Source organism: Spermophilus citellus (assembly GCF_964194105.1).
Source record: "Spermophilus citellus genome assembly, chromosome: 7".
NCBI lineage: Eukaryota > Metazoa > Chordata > Mammalia > Rodentia > Sciuridae > Spermophilus > Spermophilus citellus.
The window spans coordinates 89,976,291-89,996,723 of NC_138188.1; the positions used below are offsets into that span (position 1 = coordinate 89,976,291).

The 20,433-nt window shown below is 35.4% G+C and overlaps 1 protein-coding gene across 2 annotated transcripts in view; it reads left to right on the top strand.

Moving 5' to 3' along the window:
• The window catches only part of ALCAM (activated leukocyte cell adhesion molecule), a 188,593-nt gene that overhangs the window by 145,602 nt on the left and 22,558 nt on the right, over window positions 1-20,433 (top strand). For both annotated transcript variants that reach the window (XM_081301334.1, XM_081301335.1), the window contains exons 4-9: window positions 5,638-5,702; window positions 8,327-8,414; window positions 8,882-9,064; window positions 13,841-13,968; window positions 15,521-15,653; window positions 19,399-19,511. In XM_081301334.1, coding sequence (XP_081157460.1) covers window positions 5,638-5,702; window positions 8,327-8,414; window positions 8,882-9,064; window positions 13,841-13,968; window positions 15,521-15,653; window positions 19,399-19,511 — 710 coding nt within the window. The remainder of the gene's footprint in view (window positions 1-5,637; window positions 5,703-8,326; window positions 8,415-8,881; window positions 9,065-13,840; window positions 13,969-15,520; window positions 15,654-19,398; window positions 19,512-20,433) is intronic.

Sequence of the window (20,433 nt, forward strand, 5' to 3'; positions counted from 1 at the left end):
TAGAACATAGAGGATTCCTATGATTGTGAAAACACACTCACATCCCACAAACTGCCAGCACCCCAGCCCCCTTCTCTTTTGAATGTTTTTGAAAACAAAGCCATTCTCAGAAACAAAATTTGCATTCCAGGCTGTGGGCCAGGGAGAATTTACATAGACAAGTTACACACTCTTGAAATGGTGTTTTATACTAGAAATCATGAGATCTTCCAAATTCAATAAAATGAACAACATAGGTCATGATAAAGACAGTGTTTCCAAGATCATATAGGGGCTTTTCCTTTCTTCCTTCGTCCCTTTTTTCTTTCTTTCATTCATTCTTTCTTTCTTCTAATAATGAATTTACTTTGGGTCACTTTGTGTGAAGCAAACAGCAGCTGTGACAGGCTGACTTTCATTCTGTGCATGTATATATCGCAGTCACTTAAGAGTTACTAGGCTCATCAATCAGTCCTCTGTTTCCCTCTGTTGAATCACCTAGCAACGTGCACCATGTACCACAAAATTGACTGTGGCTTATGTGAGCCAATTCCAGATCAGCCTGCTATGGATTGCCATCCTCATGGGCAAAGTCAAATTGTTTTTATTCGAACGAGAGGCCCTGACTAATGACTTTACCTGCAAGTAGGTTTCTTTGTTTAATTTCAAGTTGTACTTCAGATGCAAGAAATCATACTTATAAACCAGCCCGAGAACAAATAAGTGACAGGCTATATCACCACTCATCAGCTTTGGTTTTTGTTTTTGCTTTGGCTGAATAGCATCAAAATCATATTGTGTTTGTATTTACTGCACATTTGAGGTTGATAAAACCATTCGGAAGCAAGAGCAGACCTTTAAAACTTTCCAAAGAGTCATTCCAATGATTGTGCAAAAGACATAGAGGTCAAATAGGTGTCCAGAGAGCCAAACAGCTGTCAGTGGTGAAATGGAAAAATCACTGAGCTGGTCACAGATGACCTTGCTTTGTCAGAGCTGCTATTAATTTCTGACCTTGGACAAGTCTCTTCTCCAGTCTGGGGTTGATAGCCTCATCAGTAAAATGAGTGTTTTAGATTAGATGGAAGGTTTTTCCTTCTGTTTACTAGGATCCTTTTCAAGCACACACACAAAAAAGAGGGTTTGGGAAGGTAAGGAATTGCTGCTATTCAATTTTCTAGAATTCTAATAAATTTTTCATAACTTGTTCATGCAAAAGGTAGCTCCAATTACTCAGGAGGTGGAGGCAGGAGAGTCCTTCAAATCCTGAGTTTGGGGCCAACCTTTCTAAGGCAGCAGAGTGAGACCTCATCTCAAAGGCACCAAAAAACCAAACCAGACAACAACAAAAATGAAGCTAGGTTCACCTCTACAAAAAGCATTTAGACCCCAAGACCTGTACTAATTTGTAAGTGTCCTCTACTCTGCTGGTGATCTATGATATTGCAAGGAAGACTCTACAGTGACAGAGACTGGTGTTCAAGTGGCCCAGTTCTTCTCATGGTGCTGTGCAGTGTTTGTTGGCTTTACACAAAGTTATCTCAGAGCTTTCATTTAGATACTGCTGTCAGTGCTCCCTTCTTCCAACGTCTCCAGGCAAATGATCAACCTGAAGGTAATATTTTTAAAAGACAGAGAAGCAGAAAATTACTCATTTAACAAATGGAACCTAAATTGCATATTTCAGTTTGATTCTCTAAATATAGACATATATAAAATGTTTTTTTTTTCTATCTAGTGAGAAAAACAACCTGATTTTATGGACACCATAGTTTACTTAAAGAACCTCATGATTTGTGAAGGTTGATGGTTGACAAGGACTGAGAGAAGTATTTTCTGTCAACTTATCCAATGAACCTGTTCTTTCTTGCCCTCCTCCCATATCAAATCGAGCTGTCCTGTGTGGGTTTTTTGTTAGTGTTGCTGGAACACTGTGGGTGATACACTGCAGTTTTTCCCTCACTACATCTTCATCTGCTGTAAGATGGCTCAACATCAAAAATGACAGAATTTGCTAAGCTGTCGATTTCTAGTTTTTCTGAAAGCTAATGTTCATAGCATACACTAACAATAACCTGAGTTTTAGAGCAAAAAAAAAAAATAGATACCTATTTTAGCATGTTTCCTCCTGAAATCAATCTCCATCTTTGTACCACACTTGCCTTCTTTATTTAGCAAAAGAATCTCCTGTATATTCTCTCCAGCTATTGATAAAACAAGAAAGCCAGAAAGAAAAGAAAGGCTTCTAACTACAAAATATTTCAAATTGCTCTAAATAGTAAATGGAGCTTAGATTTTAATTATGTATGGTAAGACCTCGAAGGATATTAGTGAAAATCCTACAGTCTATATAGTTTAAAAAGAAATCATTTGAGTCTTAGTGTTATATCCCATTTCTAAAGATGGTACATGCTACTAAAATCATCAGCTGCCCCCTTCTCCATCCACCCCCATACATAAAGTACTGTACTATCAGATTTACAATGAACATTAAAAGATTTGGTTTTCAGTTTTCTCATCTACAATTTTAAGCTATCATGTGTAGCCCTTTGATAATATAGTGCCTAGCTACATCAATTGAAAGAGCCAGGTCAGAAAGGAAAAAGAAAATGAACCAAGGCATGGTTCCACCATTTGATAAATATTCAGTTGAGTAATTTTAGAGAACCTAGTCATGAATGTTCAGAAGTAATATTTGGCTCAATTTTAAATCAGTGCCCTTGACTAAATTACTTTAATAATACAAGTAAATTTGTGGCATTGCTTTTTCCTCTCAATTTTATACTTGGTTATGAATCCTTGAATCATATTAAGACATAATTCACATAGGTTTTTAAAAAAACACTTTGGAATCAATATGCAATTTTGCTAAAATAGTACGTGTCCTCTTTTATAGTTCTCCAACTAATATCCATTGATTGTTACAACCTAATTTAAGAGAAAATTGTATACCAAATATGTACATAACATAAAGGGTTTGAGACAAAAGTTTAAGGAGAAAATAACTCAAGGAAATGTAATAGATATTACTCTTATTTCCACAGTATTGACTGTGACTCTCTACCAAATACAAAGATGCATAAAATGCAAAGAGGACTAACTGTAAGCATCCTTTCATGGGAATTTTTAGGTTTCCTACAGCTTCATTTTATTGAAGTAAGAGGGAATTTTTTCAAGTATTTATGGAAACAAAGTATACATTTCCATGTGCAAAGGATCGAGGATTATAACACTAGAAGCCAAGTGTTTATGGATATGTAGTATTGATAAAACATCACAGTGTTTACAAAGCGAAACAGAGGTATCTGATATACTAAGAAGTGAGTATGTGTCCCAACTATTTTAATATTTTCCTTTGTTAAGTGGAAAAATAACAAAACTTGGCAAAACTGCCAACTTCATCTTCTTGTTTAGAGCATAAATTCATAGGAGGATTTTCAAGTTTCTTCCTATATTCCAGGCACACTGCTACTGAAGAGAAACTAAAAATCATTTATTCTTTCCTTCCTGTTAATGTTGTCTCTTTTTGACAACATACATTAATTTAATGTCTTCTGTCTCTTGATCTCTTGGAAAGGATGTCAATAAATTAATTTATTTCAGTGGCCAGAGAATTTGGACTTAGTTAAGCCCCAAGAATTTTCATTCTGCTTAAATATTCTGAATGCATTTCTCTCTTAAATGTGTTAGATATTTGCCTTTAAAACATACATTCCACACAGAATTTAATATTTTATTGATAACTCAGCTAAAATTTTTATAGCATTCCCTCAAAATAATGATGACATAAAGGTGTGCTGATGAAGGCAAGGCTTTGACCTTGATACCATGTGTTTCCCAGAAACTGATGTCTATCTTGAGGGGAGTTTCTGGTCAATGTTTAGAATGTTGTAGTCGCCTTTCTAATAACCATTTGTTTGTTAATTTAATCTTAGTTGTCATTGTTCCACCTTTGTATTCCTCCACATTTCTTTTCCTGTCTTTCTTATGTTTTGTTTCCAGCCAGTATATTTGAAAAACTACATAATCATCATTGTTAAAATTGTGGAATTGTATTTCTAGAATTCAGAATATGTGGGCTCTGGTGTAATTAAAGTGCTTGAGTTCAATATGTAAGCAGATTTATAATATTCATTGTTCTAATTTCTAGTATAAAAATACTTGCAAAGAACTGGGCATGTTGGTGCACACCTGTAATCCCAGCAGCTCCAGAGACGGAGGAAGGAAGATCACGAGTTCAAAGCTAGCCTCAGCAAAAGTGAGGTGCTAAGCGACTTAGAGAGACCCTGTCTCTAAAGAAAATACAAAATAGGGCTGAGGATGTGGTTCCGTGGTCAAGTGCCCCTGCTTTCAATTCCTGGTACCCTCCCTGCTGCAAAAAAATAAAATAATAAAAATACTTGGAAAAAGAAATCAGCTTTAATAGTAACCTTGAGAAGGTTACATATTTTCAGTACACTCTGGTGATGTCCACTTTGTTATTTCAAAGATTTTGTTTTGTCTTTTTCCTTGTTTTCTGTAATGGACTTAAGGTGACATCTCATAAAGGAATTTGAAGTTGAGTAATAAGTATACTGCAGCCAATTTAGTTAGGTTAGGTTTGTTATAAAAATTAAAACAATAAAAGAAAATATCTGGTTATTTTCATTTGTTTGTTTACATGAGAATAGAATAATTCTGTTCCCTGAGACATGAAAATTAGTGACAATGAGGCAATTTATATTCTCTGTAAACTAATTGTCGGAGCTATTTTAAAAGTACAGAATCCATCAATGGTAGGAAACTAGCAGACAAGAACAAAATAACTTAAAATACTTTAAGTAAGAATTTGTTCATGCAATTTTTAATCTATTGCTCCTAAAGCCTCTATTAGAATTTATGTTTATAAAACTTTCTATATTTAAAGTACTTCTGTTCATTATCTCAGGTTCCAAGTTTGAAATATTTCCCTACACTTAGTTTCACAGTATGAATGGACTTAAAAGATATTTAGGAAATTTAGGTTTCTGCATTCCTAACTAATTTCCCCATGATTTTAGAGCATTGTTTCATAAACTTCATTGTGCCTAAGAATCCCTGAGGAACCTGTTAAAAATATATATTGATGGGATTTTTCTCTAAAGAGTCTGTTTCAGTAGGCTTGTTAGGACTTAGAAATGTGCATTTTAAACAAGTACCATTGTACCCCCCAAAAATAAATAAATAAACAAGTGCTCCATGTGAATTAACATCTTTACCTAATGGGTTTAAAGTTATTGATAAGTAAATGTGCTCATGGTAATCAATTATTATTTAGTACACTAGCCTCTATTCCACTATCAAATCCATATCCACTGCTTATAAAGGATCCAGAAATTATTGCACATATTTTATTCAAAGAAGTTATAAGCACTTAAATTAATATTTAAGATAATGAAGCAAATATTTGGAGAAGTTGACTTCCAGGGCAAAGATAAAGCTTTCCAATGATTTGAAATAATGGGATGTGCAAGACGATCAGATGTCTTAAATCCAGATTATATATAAAAACCTATTCTTTATTCTGTTGCTTGTTCTTCTGTTTTGAGTATATGAATTATTATTTTTTGTCATAAATTAAATCATGGATATTCCTTTTTTTCCCCTTCCATTTATATTCAAACTCTTTCTCAACCACAGAGCAACCATCTAAACCTGAAATTGTAAGCAAAGCACCATTTCTGGAAACAGAGCAGCTTAAAAAGGTAATAACTTGTTTTTGATTAACTGCTTTTTACTTAGTCTAATGTTGAGTGCATTTTCCTGGCCTCAGATGCCACAACAAACAAGATGGCATTCGATCACATGGAGTAAACAGTGTTGCAGGTGCCATTCAGAAAGTACGCAGAAGGTGCGGTGGGAACCCTATGATCACTGTGCCTTATGGCCATGATGATATGAAGGATGGTGTGGTCATTTCTGAAGGGAGAAGTTCTTGTTATTTGAATGAACTGAATGTTTAATACAGCCAATGAAAGATGAGTAGATAACAAATGGTGCTGGGAAAACTGGAAATCCATATGCAACAAAATGAAGCTGAACCCCTTTCTCTCGCCATGCACAAAAGTCAATTCAAAATGGATCAAGGAGCTAGATATCAAATCAGAGACTCTGCACCTGATAGAAGAAAAAGTTGGCTCCGATCTACATATTGTGGGGTCGGGCTCCAAATTCCTTAATAGGACGCCCGTAGCCCAAGAGTTATATACAAGAATAAACAAATGGGACTTACTTAAACTAAAAAGTTTTTTCTCAGCAAGAGAAACAATAAGAGAGGTAAACAGGGAACCTACATCCTGGGAACAAATTTTTACTCCTCACACTTCAGATAGAGCCCTAATATCCAGAATATACAAAGAACTCAAAAAATTAAACAATAAGATAACAAACAACCCTATCAACAAATGGGCCAAGGACCTGAACAGACACTTCTCAGAGGAGGACATACAATCAATCAATAAGGATATGAAAAAATGCTCACCATCTCTAGCAATCAGAGAAATGCAAATCAAAACCACCCTAAGATACCATCTCACTCCAGTAAGATTGGCAGCCATTATGAAGTCAAACAACAATAAGTGCTGGAGAGGATGTGGGGAAAAGGGTACACTTGTACACTGCTGGTGGGACTGCAAATTGGTGAGGCCAATTTGGAAAGCAGTATGGAGATTCCTGGGAAAGCTGGGAATGGATCTACCATTTGACCCAGCTATCGCCCTTCTCGGACTATTCCCTGAGGACCTTAAAAGAGCATACTATAGGGATACTGCCACATCAATGATCATAGCAGCACAATTCACAATAGCTAGACTTTGGAATCAACCTAGATGCCCTTCAATAGATGAATGGATTAAAAAACTGTGGCATTTATACACAATGGAGTATTACGCAGCACTAAAAAATGACAAAACCATGGATTTTGCAGGGAAATGGATGGCATTAGAGCAGATAATGCTAAGTGAAGCTAGCCAATCCCTAAAAAACAAATGCAAAATGTCTTCTTTGATATAAGGAGAGCAACTAAGAACAGAACAGGGAAGAAGAGCACGAGGAAAAGATTAACATTAAACAGAGACGAGTGGGGTGGGAGAAAGGGAGAGAGAAGGGAAAATGTATGGAAATGGAAGGAGACCCTCATTGTTACACAAAATTACATATAAGAGTTTGAGAGGGGAAAGGGGAAAAAAACAAGGGAGAGAATTAAACAACAGCAGATGGGGTAGAGAGGGAAAATGAGAGGGAAGGGGACGGGGGATAATAGGGGATAGGAAAGGTAGCAGAATACAACAGTCATTAATATGGTATTATGTAAAAATGTGGATGTGTAACCGATGTGATTCTGCAACTTGTATTTGGGGTAAAAAAGGGGAGTTCATAACCCACTTGAATCAATGTATGGAAGATGATATGTCATGAGCTTTGTAATGTTTTGAACAACCAATAAAAAAAAAAGAAAGATGAGTAGATTTTCTCCAGGGTAAAGATAGCAAGTGCTTTCCAACAATATGGAGTAATGTGATATGAAAGAGAATGACATGTAACGACATGTTTCAGAAACATCAACTTTTGGTATTTCTGAAACCTTGGTTTCTAAGAAGTCAAGAGTGTATGGAAAGAGATAAAGAGAAGCTGAATCATGAGAAGTCTTATACACTACATAGGGAGTTGAACTATTATATTGACAAATTAAGCCATTGAAAGTTTGAAATAAAAATGTGAGAAGATCAGATTTGAACAATCACATTAGCAAACAAAGAATAGCAGTACTGAAGTGGGGGAAAGAATAAACTGAGTAATGCTCTCATTTTGACCAGCTAAAGCACCTAAACTTTCTTTTGTATGTGTATGTATGTGTGTGAAAACATGTTCTTTGGATCATATTAAATTTTAATGCATAATGTTATTTGATAAACACTTAACATTAGTCCAAAATATAAGTAGAATGAAACTGGAGAAGCAGCCAAGTTTTGATACCAACTGTTTCTTTCATGTGAAGTTCCAGAAGTCTGATAATAGTCAATGTTACTGGAGTTATATCATGCTACTCAGTTACGGTTTGAGCTGCATATGTCAAAATAAATTTGCCAATGCCTTTAAGTGAGTGTGATTTTATCATTAGTGGCAGGATCTATTGCACATTTAAAAATGGGTAAGGCTATATTTTTAATATAACAAAACATTGTTTTTATAAAAGAGAGCATGTATTCAGTCAGTCAATGTCAGAAGATAAATGAGTCAAGACACTCTACGTTTCCTAAATATTCTAGGGCTTTCAAATTGACAGCCCCTCATTGAAACAAAGAAATGTTATTCCCCTTTTATTTTTCAGTTGGGTGACTGCATTTCAAAAGACAGCTACCCAGATGGCAACATCACATGGTACAGAAATGGAAAAGTGCTGTCACCCCTTGAAGGAGGTGAGTATGAGGTGGGCAATAAATTCAAAAGACCTGTTTTGATTTTCTCTTGCCTAGGCATTTTCTAGACTGTCCAGGATTTAAATATGCTGTCCTCTTCTTATATATAACTCTATGCTTTGTTAGTTTAAGTATCCAGTAAATCATTACATAATTTTTAAAATATCATCTTAGCCCTTGTGCAATAGAATTAAGAGCAGAGAAAATTATTTCTGTACATACATGGCATGTTCTAGAAGTTAATTAAAGCAAGTGGGAGATAGGATTCCAGGATACTATTTTTATCTATGTCTTTGAGTCATGGTTCTGAAAAGGTATCCTACCTTATGGTAAGTCAATTTTATCTCCTGTTAAATACAATTAAAAGAACAATTAAAACACTCAAAGGTACCATGATATTTAATTAAGGATTGCTTTTTTCCCAATAAAGGTTCTATCATTACTTCTTCATTCTTTATTTTCTCCAGTGGTGGTCATAATTTTTAAAAAGGAGATGGATCCAGTTACTCAGTTATATACCATGACTTCATCTTTGGAATATAAGACAAGCAAGGCTGATATACAAATGCCATTCACCTGCTCTGTGACATATTATGGACCAAATGGCCAGAAAACAATCCATTCTGAACAGGCAGTCTTTGATATTTATTGTAAGTAACTCAATGAATAATTTTATAACTGTAATATATTAGAAATAATATTCAAATACTAATAATCTCTTTGAAATTCCAATCTAATTTGTCTTTGGATTCTCCTTCCAACCTCCATTCTGAAGCCATGGCATCCAAGTAATCTCTTTCTCTTTAAGAAACCTAGAGAATAAATGCTTACCCATCTTAAAATATAGTTCACTTTACACTGTTCTTATGAGCATCTCCTGTATTCTTCCTGGTATTAAGTTCCTTAATGATAAGATCTCTAGCTTGGGTGAGTCCTTCTGGTAGGCCTCATACCTAGTACAGCCATGTATTTTGTAGGAACTCAAAAAGTCTTATTACCATTTACTGAATGAATGACAGACAAATAATGACTTATGACCAACTAGCTTTCTGAGTGGGGGATTGCTATTTTAATAAAGATTTATTTTAATAATTAGATCTATTACTTAATTTAGATAGGATGCTATATTCCAAGATATTTTGGATAACTAAGTCATGAATTTGAAACATAGAATATTAAAATAAAAAGAAATTTTCATGGAGTACTGCTCCAATTCCATTATTTTATTTAACAGAAATATGAAGTACAGAAATGTCCTGTAAATTAGCTATAGAGACTAGAACAGAATCTTTTTCTCCACTACTGGGCTCTCTTTTGAAAGACAGATACAAAGATAATCTAATGATTTAGAGCAAAGATGTTGGTGTTCCAGTACCCGTGTTATCAATTACTGTACGTTTCTAGAACAGTAGCTTAATTACCATAAATTTTATTTTTCATAGCGTGAAATGGGAAAAATATAACATCTACTCATAATGTTGTTATGGAGATTAAGAAATATCACAAGTCTAAAATAGCATAATGCATCACACATGAAATGCTCTGTAAGCACTACTGTGATTATTACTATGTAGTATCACTACATACACAATGTATACCTGGAGATTTTGAGGGGAAATGCAAGAAAGAGTTTCATTATTATCTAAAGTGAACAAAAAATAATTGTACTCTTATGTATTCCAGAAAACCTAGCACTTCCACATATATTCTGAAGGATAGGTAGAAGTGTGGGCTGAAACTTTTGAACAGTTTTACTTCACTTACATTTCTGTTGGGTTCTCTGAGGCACAGAATCTTAACATAGAAACAAAACTGAATTTCAAGACTTGTCCTAATGTTAAAAGGTTGTTTTGCCTTAAACTTGGTAGATGATTTCCAACTTGATTTAAAAACAGGAAATTTGAATATTCCATCATTTATAGCGTATTTAAAATCAATCTGTTATTTCTATAAATAAAGGCTATTCATAAATAAACCCTCTTGATATAAATGCAGAGATACAAGATAAGAGAGAATGTCAAGATGAGTAATAAGAATAGGGAAATTGGCTTAAGAAGAGGAATGAATGTTAGTCCCAGGCAGGCAGTTAGGTGCCCAGTGAAATCCTTGGATGCTTAAGAAGGAAATGATTTTACCCTGCTGGCTGTGAACAGTGCAAGTGGCATGGCTTTTGAGAAAACCCTGTATGAAATGGTGGGCTTCATAGTGAAGACACAAAAGGGCTTCAGATATAGTCCTGACATTTGAGGAGTTTACTATTCCAGTAGAGCATCAAGACACCTACATTAGAAGGAAATTGTTAGTGTAAGGTTGCAGGTGGTGAATGTCACAGGAAGTCACAGAAGAGTCCTGAAAGCTCAGGTATCCAAGGACAGTTGATCTCAAACTCTCATATGCATCATAAGAATCCTATGGACTTGTTAGAACACAGATTGCTGTATCTCATTCTCAAGTTTCTGACCCAGTAAACAAGGGAAATGCTTCATACTTTGAATTTACAACAAATTTCTCAATGACTAATGCTGCTGATCTGAGGACCACACTTGGAGAGCCACTGCTCCAGGAAGGCTACAGAGAATAGAAAGCTAAATGAGAAAATACACTCAAGAAAAATAATTCTAATGAATTTAACTTGAGAATTCTTGAAAAAAATGCACCAGTCCACTTATCCCATACCCTAGACAATCGCTAATAAAATTGCAGAGCATCTAACTCTTTAATCTCCATGTTTACCTGATTTCTGCTATGGGTACTGCCTAAGTTTATGCCACCATTCTTATGCCTATGTTTCTGCAATGATTTCCAAAATAGTATTCTTCTTGTCTGCCTATTTTTCTATGCTCAGCCTAAACTACTCCAAGCTGCTGCCAGAAATATCTTTCTGAAACATAAAATGGAATAGAGTTACTGCCATGATTAAAAGTCTTCCATGACTTCCCAGAGCTCCCAGATTAATCTTTACACTCCCAATTTCAATATGTCTTGAGTCCCTTATAGCCATAGTCCTGCAATATATCTCAGCCTTCATTGCTGCACTGTATACTGTACCCCACTGTGGAATATTCTGTTTTCTAGATTCCTCCAGTAGTGTACTGTTTACATGCCTATCCTATTGTCTTGCTTTTGTCTTAGCACCTACTTATTTTTCAAAACCTGGTTCCAGGGTGAATTGCTCCTGTAAACTTCCCAATACTACTCATATAGCACCAACAGTGATCCAGTGCTCACATTTATGCAGTTTTAATGTTGTCATAATATTAATTGTTAAGTTTGGTGTTGTCATAGAGTGAATGATCATTAAGCAAGGGAAGATGTCATTTCAGTTTTATAATTCTACCACTTAGTGCTTATTTGAAATAGATACTCAGCAAATGAATTAATGATCGGACAGAAGGATGCATGCATAAAAAACCTGAGTAGATTCTTTTAGTTATATTGTAGGAGTTTACTTAAAGTAGTGCGATATGAGAATCTCACTTAAGCTAGATACAAGCCAAATTGTGGATATTAAGATAAAGAATTTTTATTTCAGATCACTATTATTCAAAATGTTACTTCTGGAAGCTGCTTCAGAGGAAATAGTTATGAAAGGACAGAGGAGAAAGGCTCAAGGTGACAAACCAAATGAAATTTGATGGCAGTATTTCAGGGCAGGTTAATTAGGGCGTAAACTAGGGAAGTGTTGGTGGGAATAGAAGAGAATCAAATGCAAAATATGCTGTGAAGTATTAATCACTGAGACTTGGTGATTGAGTGGGTAAGAGAGGGCAAAGGAGGAAGTCAGAGTAACAGCAAGAATGATGACTTACTAATGGGCAGAGTAAAATTCAAAGTCAGGGGCAAAGGGAGAACAAGAGATCATTAATTTTGTTGTAGGCATGTGAGTGGCCATCCAGAAAGTGACTGTTAAAATGCAAATTTGTTGTGATAGACCTCTGATCAGAGTTTAGTTTTCAACTCTTTAAATGCAGAACAGAACCTACTGAAAAGGGAAGGCAGAAGAGCAAGTTAGACTGATTGTGATCCCTAGCTGTTCTAGAGTCAGTGTTAATCTGAGATGCACCACAGTAATGTGCTGCCAGCCAAACCTGAGTGCTAGTCAGTTAAGCACCATGTCTAAGAGTCAGTGGGACCCAGAAATGCAGTTCAGTGGGAAGCAAAAAGCAAACTTTACTCACTTTGCAGCTTCACTGGGAAATGCTGATTGGAGAACTACATTAAGCAAATCCAGAAAAAAAAAAGATAAAAATAAAAACAAAAAGCATCCATCATTGTGCAGCCTCAGAACATTCTGGCTAAATATTCAGAGATGCCTGAACATAGAGGAATGACAAAGAAGCAGTGCATAATCATGCTTCTAAGTGTTCCTCTGCAAGTTAATTGTAGATGGGTGAATAAATGGCTGCAAAAAATAGAACAAAAAGCCCACTAAACTATCATTTGCTCATTTCACTTTACTAGCTAATAACAAAATAGATCTTTGTAGAGATGTTATTTTTAATGGCACCAATTTGAAAATATAAGCATATGTCTCAATAAGTCTTACTTCTTGTATGAAAGATTCTGTAAAATAAACCTTTGGATTATATGATTGCTAAATTAATTGTTCATTGCATTATCCAACAGTATAACAAATGGATAAGTAAGAAAGCACATCATTTACTACATCCACCACTACCTTCTCTTGTTTCATGTTTTCTAAATATTGTACCATTGTATCTAGCCTTTAGTTTATTTAGCATTACACTGTTGAGCAGTAGTCTGTACTAAAGAATACTCTTTAGCCCTATTTTCTCCACAAAATGACCAGAATGGAATGAAAGTTACATCTTGGCTTCAATGAACAAGACAGAATTACAATGCACTTATAGTCCTGTTGTGTTAAGTGTCTCTCTCAGTTCATAGGATTCATTGTTCAGAAAGCAGATCTGCTCTCCTGCATGCCAGAAATCTTGCTGGTGTTTAGCTCATGTCTCCTTTTATTTAGTACAAGGTATTATTATGTAATATGAATGCACTGAGACCTGATAGCTTCAGTGACTTTGTTAGCTGATTTAGTCTTTCCAAACTATAAGATTCATATAACATAGTTAAATTTCCTTATAATGAAGTCATACTGTGAGGTTGTTCCTACTGGTCTTTTACATATAAAATAATTACAATCATTCCTACCTCAGTTAAGGACATTTTGCTAAGAAGAAATTGATTTTTATGTAATAGGGTCTCTTTGTAGTTTGCTCTAACTAAGATTAGTGCTTGGTATGGCAAGTGGCTATTAACTTCAATCCTTCTATAAAAAGATACATTTAAGTAATTACCATTACTAGCTTCTTGAGAAAATTGTGTATAATTTAGTCATTTACATTGTATGCACAGTAATTTGGTACTTGACAAAAATGGTTAACTTGTGCCTGTGGCTCTTGCAGATCCTACAGAGCAGGTGACAATACAAGTGTTGCCACCAAAAACTGCCATCAAAGAAGGGGACAACATCACTCTTAAGTGCATGGGAAATGGCAACCCTCCTCCTGAGGAGTTTTTGTTTTACTTACCAGTAAGTGCCTAAGTATTACTTGAGCTTGACTGCTATCATTTTGTCCTGTTGTTTGGCCTCTAGCTAATATCCAGAATTGTATGCACTTAGATGGCTTACGTGAGAAAGAATGCTATTTGGGGGCAGAAAAAACACCACCTGTAGGATATCCTTTGAAAGCTTTTGTGGCACCTGACAGTGTTCTTGCCTTTGCTCAACTTTGAGAGATTTCAGAGACAAAGAGGTAAAACAAAGCTGACCACAGGAAACCATAATTTCGAAAACTCAAGGTTTAATTGTTTGCATAAGCTATAAGAATATGTTCATTATAAGTAGATAACTATAAAACAGAGATGATGACAGCAAATGGTCTGAAGTGGAATCTCTATCTACCCACAGTGTGGCCCTGAGCATACCTCTGATCTCCTGAAGTGAGAATAGTTTTGTTACATATTATATTCAGCTTGATAGAATTATGCTCTGAACTGTCTCTTCTTATCATATATAATCTTAATTTTTCAGTTCCTAAATTCTTATCCATATCATAGCTGACAGAAATAATATGCATTGGGGATATTTTGGACAATTCCTCCAGAAGAAATAATTTGCTTGTGTTCTGGATGTTGCAGTGATAAAGAACCTAACTAGAAAAGAGAGCTTTCTAGGGATTCTTTCCTCCTGTAGCTTCGTGTTTGACATCACCTTTGCACAGGGACAAGCCATGTACAACTCAATACTACATTTCCTGCAAGGATGTCCTTATGAATCTATCCACTATATTATTAGGAGTACACAAAAATATCATTCACCACATTACTGAAAAGACTAGCCTAAGTAACTCTTTATAAACTTAAATGTTGACAGAAAGCTTTGTTTTGCCTATTAAATTGACATGCTGCTTTCGTTTCATTTGCAAATGGAAATTTTAAACTAATTAGGTTTCCATTTTGGCTATCAGGAATGACAAAGCCATATTTATGTCTCAATTTTAGCAACAATATCTGCTGCTTATCTTTTTTGACATTGTTGTTAACATATACTCCTATTTCATCCGTATTTTTCCAATTCTTAATTTGTTATTGTTTCCTTTTCTATTTCTATTTTATTTTTCTCTGTCCCCTTTCTCTTTTTTTTCCTATTCCCATTCTTCTCCTTCCTTCCTTTCTTCCTATCTTTCCATTTAATTTGAATATATGGAATATTTTCTTTTAAACTGTCCCAAATCTTTTTGTCTAATTAGGTAACACATAAATATAAAAATAAAATATTGGACATCTTTAAAAATTTGCTTTAAAACTCAAACATAAACCATACTATCATAAAACAGATATCCTCAGTATAATACAAGTTAGCCTTCAAAATTCCTTGAAACATAAATATTATTTCTCTAGAAATCAGATGTTGGTAACACAAGCTTTACTCTTTTTTTTTTTTTTTTTTTTGGCCATTCAAAGAAACAGATTTCTGTTTTTCTCCCTTTCTGATAAAATGCCATCTTCATCAAGAAATACAACTGTTCTCATTGTAGCCACCAGGTGTATGTAATCATCTGACATCTTGCTTCTATCTAAAGGGACAAATGGAAGGAATAAGAAGCTCAAACACTTACACATTGACAGATGTGAGGCGCAATGCAACAGGAGACTACAGATGCTCCCTGATGGACAAAAAAAGCATGACAGCTTCCACAGCCATCACAGTCCACTGTAAGTCGCCTTCTCCGGTACAGAGTGACTTCAGAGGCCCCTGGTAGTTTAACATGGCTGTCTTTTCTAATAAATTGACTCTGTCTTTTTCATAAATACCGTGTTTGGATAGAATGGTAAAGATCATCAGAATAAACTCGACTGTGATCAGGTTGGCACTATAGCTTTGAAACCTTGCCTGGATTTGCTACAACTTTTGCCCATGGTAAACCTAAATGTCTTCAGTTCATTGTATCAATAAAAAATATTCATATGGATCTTAAAGAAATAACTCATTATAATATATATATATATACATATATATGTGTGTGTGTATATATATATATATATTTTTTAATATTTAGGTCTTCGTTTTCTTTTATAGTGCTAATGGTCTATCCCAGGGACTCATGAGTGCTAGGCAAGCACTCTACCACGGATCTACCCTCCCAAACCATACTTAGACATTCTTCAGGTTCACAAGATTTGCAGTTGTCTCAGGAAAATGTAGATTAAGTATCTTTTTTTCCTATTACAGAATAATATTAATACCCAAATCCAGGAAAAAACAAAGTTACTATAGACTGAGCAATTGGAATAGGAAGTGGAGATGACTAAAAGCCATTTGTTGGTTGAATAAGTAAATTTCTGGAATCAGAACCTCTTCAAAATCACCTTGAACATAAATTTATTATTAGCTTTTAATCCACTTTTGCCCTACAGATATTACAAAAGTTATTTTTGGCCCCCATGGCAGTGATGGGGGGAAAAAAAGATACATAAAAAACAGACTTGTAATTGAGTTCTTTATTTCATAATTCCTAAGAGTCCCTATTATTGATGCATCATGGAATTAATAAACTTATTCATTCATACTACCCACTACTAAGACTAGAATTCAGAGTATTTTGAGCAAGCTTCAGTCTTCTTGTTCATATAGGCCAAACTTTCCAATAAGTTGTTTGCACCCAACAGTGCCAAGGTTTCCTCTAGACATGGTGATCCACTGAATCTCTTTCATCATGAGGCATTTCTGTGTTTCCAAAATTAGAAGAGACTTTACAAATTGTCCTGAACACATGGTTCTAAACCTCTTACTCTACCAATAATAATGCTTGGAAAACATGTAGGAGAAGAGCTAAATCTTTGGGGGGAGGCAAGAGGGGTACTTTGGGGAATAAAGCAAGCAGATGCTTGCTTTTGATTGTCTGATGTTAGAAGCGCACTCCAGGGAGCCCTGTGCAAACAGTGCACTGCTAAGAAATGTTCACAGCTGAGCCACTCCTCTGTTTATTCCATACTCCCAGTTGCACAGGATTAAGTTGTTTGCCATCAGGGGATAGTTTGGGAAAAAGCAGTGACCTCTTAATAGAACAATAGAACTACTTTTTCTCTGAGGGCCAGTCAGTCGTGGGACCATTTGTCTAGGCCTGTTCCAAGAAAAGGGGGGGGGGGGAGTAAAGCAAGAGAATGTCCCCAACAAATTGAACTGCCTGTGAAATAGCTTTCTGACATTCTTGTTCATGTTTTGAGCATACCAGTGCCTTCAAGATGGCACAGTGTGCTTATGTTTAAGAGATGCTAGGTATATATGACCCTAAAAGGAGAGGGCTCATATTTATATCACTTGTAGGTCAGGCAGGGAGGAATGGAAAACTGACTGACAAGGCAGAAGACTCAGTGGCAGCAACAAGGTGCCTTGATGATTGGCTGATAGCAAGGAAAAAAAAAAAAAGCCTAACAGATTTCAATGCATTTAACTGGATTTAAATGTATTTCAGTTTTGACAGGCAGACTATAGTGTTGGAGTTTGAGGCCTGTAATTCACTCTAAAAACTAAAAAAGGTATTATAAGTCAATCAAAATTTTACTCTGTTATCTGAATGCTACCTAAAACTATATTTGCCCATTTATCTTTGTTTGTTTGTTTTACAAAAACAAGATTTGTTTCCCTTTCATAGATGACTGAAGGGAATGTGGGTAGAGAAGCACAATCTCTACATGCACAGGTTTGCAGAACAGACCTCTCATTAAGACTCTCAGTGTACAGATTCCTGACTGCTGCTCAAACAGCTGCTGCTACTCTGCCAATTCGTGCACAAAGAGATTCCTCATCAGAACTCTCAAAATCCATCTTTATCCTCTAAAATATTTTATCTTCTCATTGGCAAGTTAACTATCCAACTAACAAAAGCTCTTAAGTCACAGAGAGTAAAAATTTCACTTTATAATTCACTCAAATATTCTGAGAAAACTCCACTTTTTTATGTGATGGTTCTTTTTTTTACTATGAACCATCATTTTTTAATATGTATTAGACTGAGAAACTCTGTTTCTGCCCTTCATTCATTCAACACTAGTGTTTGAGAGCCTATTATGTGGCAGACACTATGGATGTATCTGAGAAGAAAAAAAAAAAAAAAAAAAATCCTGGCCAGTCTCCTCATGATGCTTGCAGTCTAACTGGAGAGGTGAACATTTAAGATGCAGACAGTCAACAAAACATGTAAAACCATGAAGCAACATAAAGTGCAACAGCAAACCCCTATACCACAGAATAAAGCCCCAAATTCAGTAAGGCAAGCACAGTCCTCAGTCTGGCCTCAACTAATCGTCCGTATTTACCTTCTGTGAGTTCTCATAGTCCAGCAGTCATACCGGATCATTCACCATTGTGGAATCTGCCAAGTTCTCTTGCCTCTTTACTTTTGTTTACGTGGCAAAAGTTGTTCCTACATTTCCACCTATCAACCAACCCCCTTTTCAACCACAGGAGCAAGATACAAAAATGAATGCCTCCTACAGAAGGCTCTCTTACTTCTTTGAAACCTAGTTTGGCTTTATTCTTTTTACTCCCATAAGTCTTTGTTTTTACCTCTCTTTGTAGCCCTGCCTTTAATCTTTCAACAAATATTTACTGAGCTTCTAATGGTAATAGGTTTGCAACTGGGCACTGACTTCACAGGCTATGTACCACAGTTGGTTGAGTGCATATCGCCTAATCAATGAGTGCATATCCTAATTAATTTGTACTCAGTACTCATCTCTGTATCCCCCATTAGTGCTTGGAGCATAGTAGCTCTACAATAAGTGTTTGTTCAATTGAATCAAATTTTCCTCATATGGATCATACTGTGACAGTGAGATTTTTGTAAAAATTATTTCCTATGAAAACTTATATCCTTCTTCTCTGTTTCTAAAAAATTCTGTTGGCAGTGTACCTAACAATAGATCTTATTTAAAAGTTCACTGCATGAGAAATGGAGTAGCATTAAAAAAAAATCTAACTATTTGTCAATTCTCTCTGCAGAAATGCATAAACTATCTCATGGTTTTTCAATTTATCACCTGCTGTCTAAATATACTTGATTTTCCAACGTTATACCTTGCCAACATTTTTTCTTTAACAATACTTATCGAGTCATCATCTTTCTTTATTTTCTTCCAGAAGCAATTAAATACTTTTTTTTCTTAAGGTGATAGAGCCTAGGGGTATATTTATATGCACTCAAAACATCAATTATGTTAACTGCAAATAAATGCATAGTCAATTAGATTAACCATTCATTTGTCCAAACTGGTCTCAAAGCTGGCTTGAAAAACTAGGATGAAAAAATAGTTATTTTAGTCACATATGTCAGTCACATATGTCTGAGTTTTCAAGTCAATTAGGATTTTTTTTGGTCTTTTTTCTTTTCTTCTCTGAAATATTTCAACTACTTACTCCTTTGGAGTTTGCATTTCAAGCAGATTCTCTGCTTCACAGATTTGGATTTATCCTTAAACCCAAGTGGGGAAGTGACCAAGCAGCTTGGTGATGCCCTGCCGGTGTCGTGCACAATATCTGCTAGTAGGAATGCAACTGTGGTTTGGATGAAAGTAAGTCATAGTATTTTTGTTCTATCCTGCTATTTTGAACTGATTTGCTTTTAGGTTATTTTGTACTCTATATTATATCCAAAAATACATATTTATGGATAATATCTTTATACACTCACATATTCACTCACTTTATCTCATACAAATTGAAACACTATACAATTTTAGAGGTACTTAACAATAGTGTGGCTCTGAAACTTAGTTTGGGCATTACTTGATGTGTGTATATTACATGAGGATGTGTGTGCATGCTTGTCTACACACAAACAATACAATTAAGAACAATTTACAGAATATTTGAATCCACATTATACTTACATGATGCTTATAAAATCCCTGTGGAGTATATAGTTCACTTGTTATTTTCCCCAAGTTACCTGTAGAGAAATTGGCGTGAAAGAAATCAGAAAGCCCATGAGCAAGTAGACTCAAGTTCAGTCCTTCTTCAGAGTATTACTGTGCTCTGGTCACACACTTTCTGCCTCCCTGATGATTGGAACTGCCCTTAAGTTTCTGAAAGTAGGATCTGCTGGATTAGGAACTCCTCAAGGTTAGGGGTCCTTTTCATCCCTGGGCCATCAGAGAACACCCAGAACATTCTAGGAGCTTAGTATTTCCTGAGTGAATGCTTATATTCATGCAATTGTCATGGAGGACCATGACTTCAGGGACCCAGTTGTCGGTATGTTTTTAGAAACAGAAAATAGGATTCATAATTAGTCATTTGACACAAGGAAATGGTTGTAATAATGATCCCTCCACTTAAATCCTTGGCTAGAATATCCAAACCACCAGCACAATGTGTTACCACAGCATGGCATATAACAAGAGCACCCCAGCCACTGATGTCCTGAGGAAATGCACACTCCATTTGACACAGGCATTGAAAAGAATTGACTTTATCAAAACCTGTAGACAAATT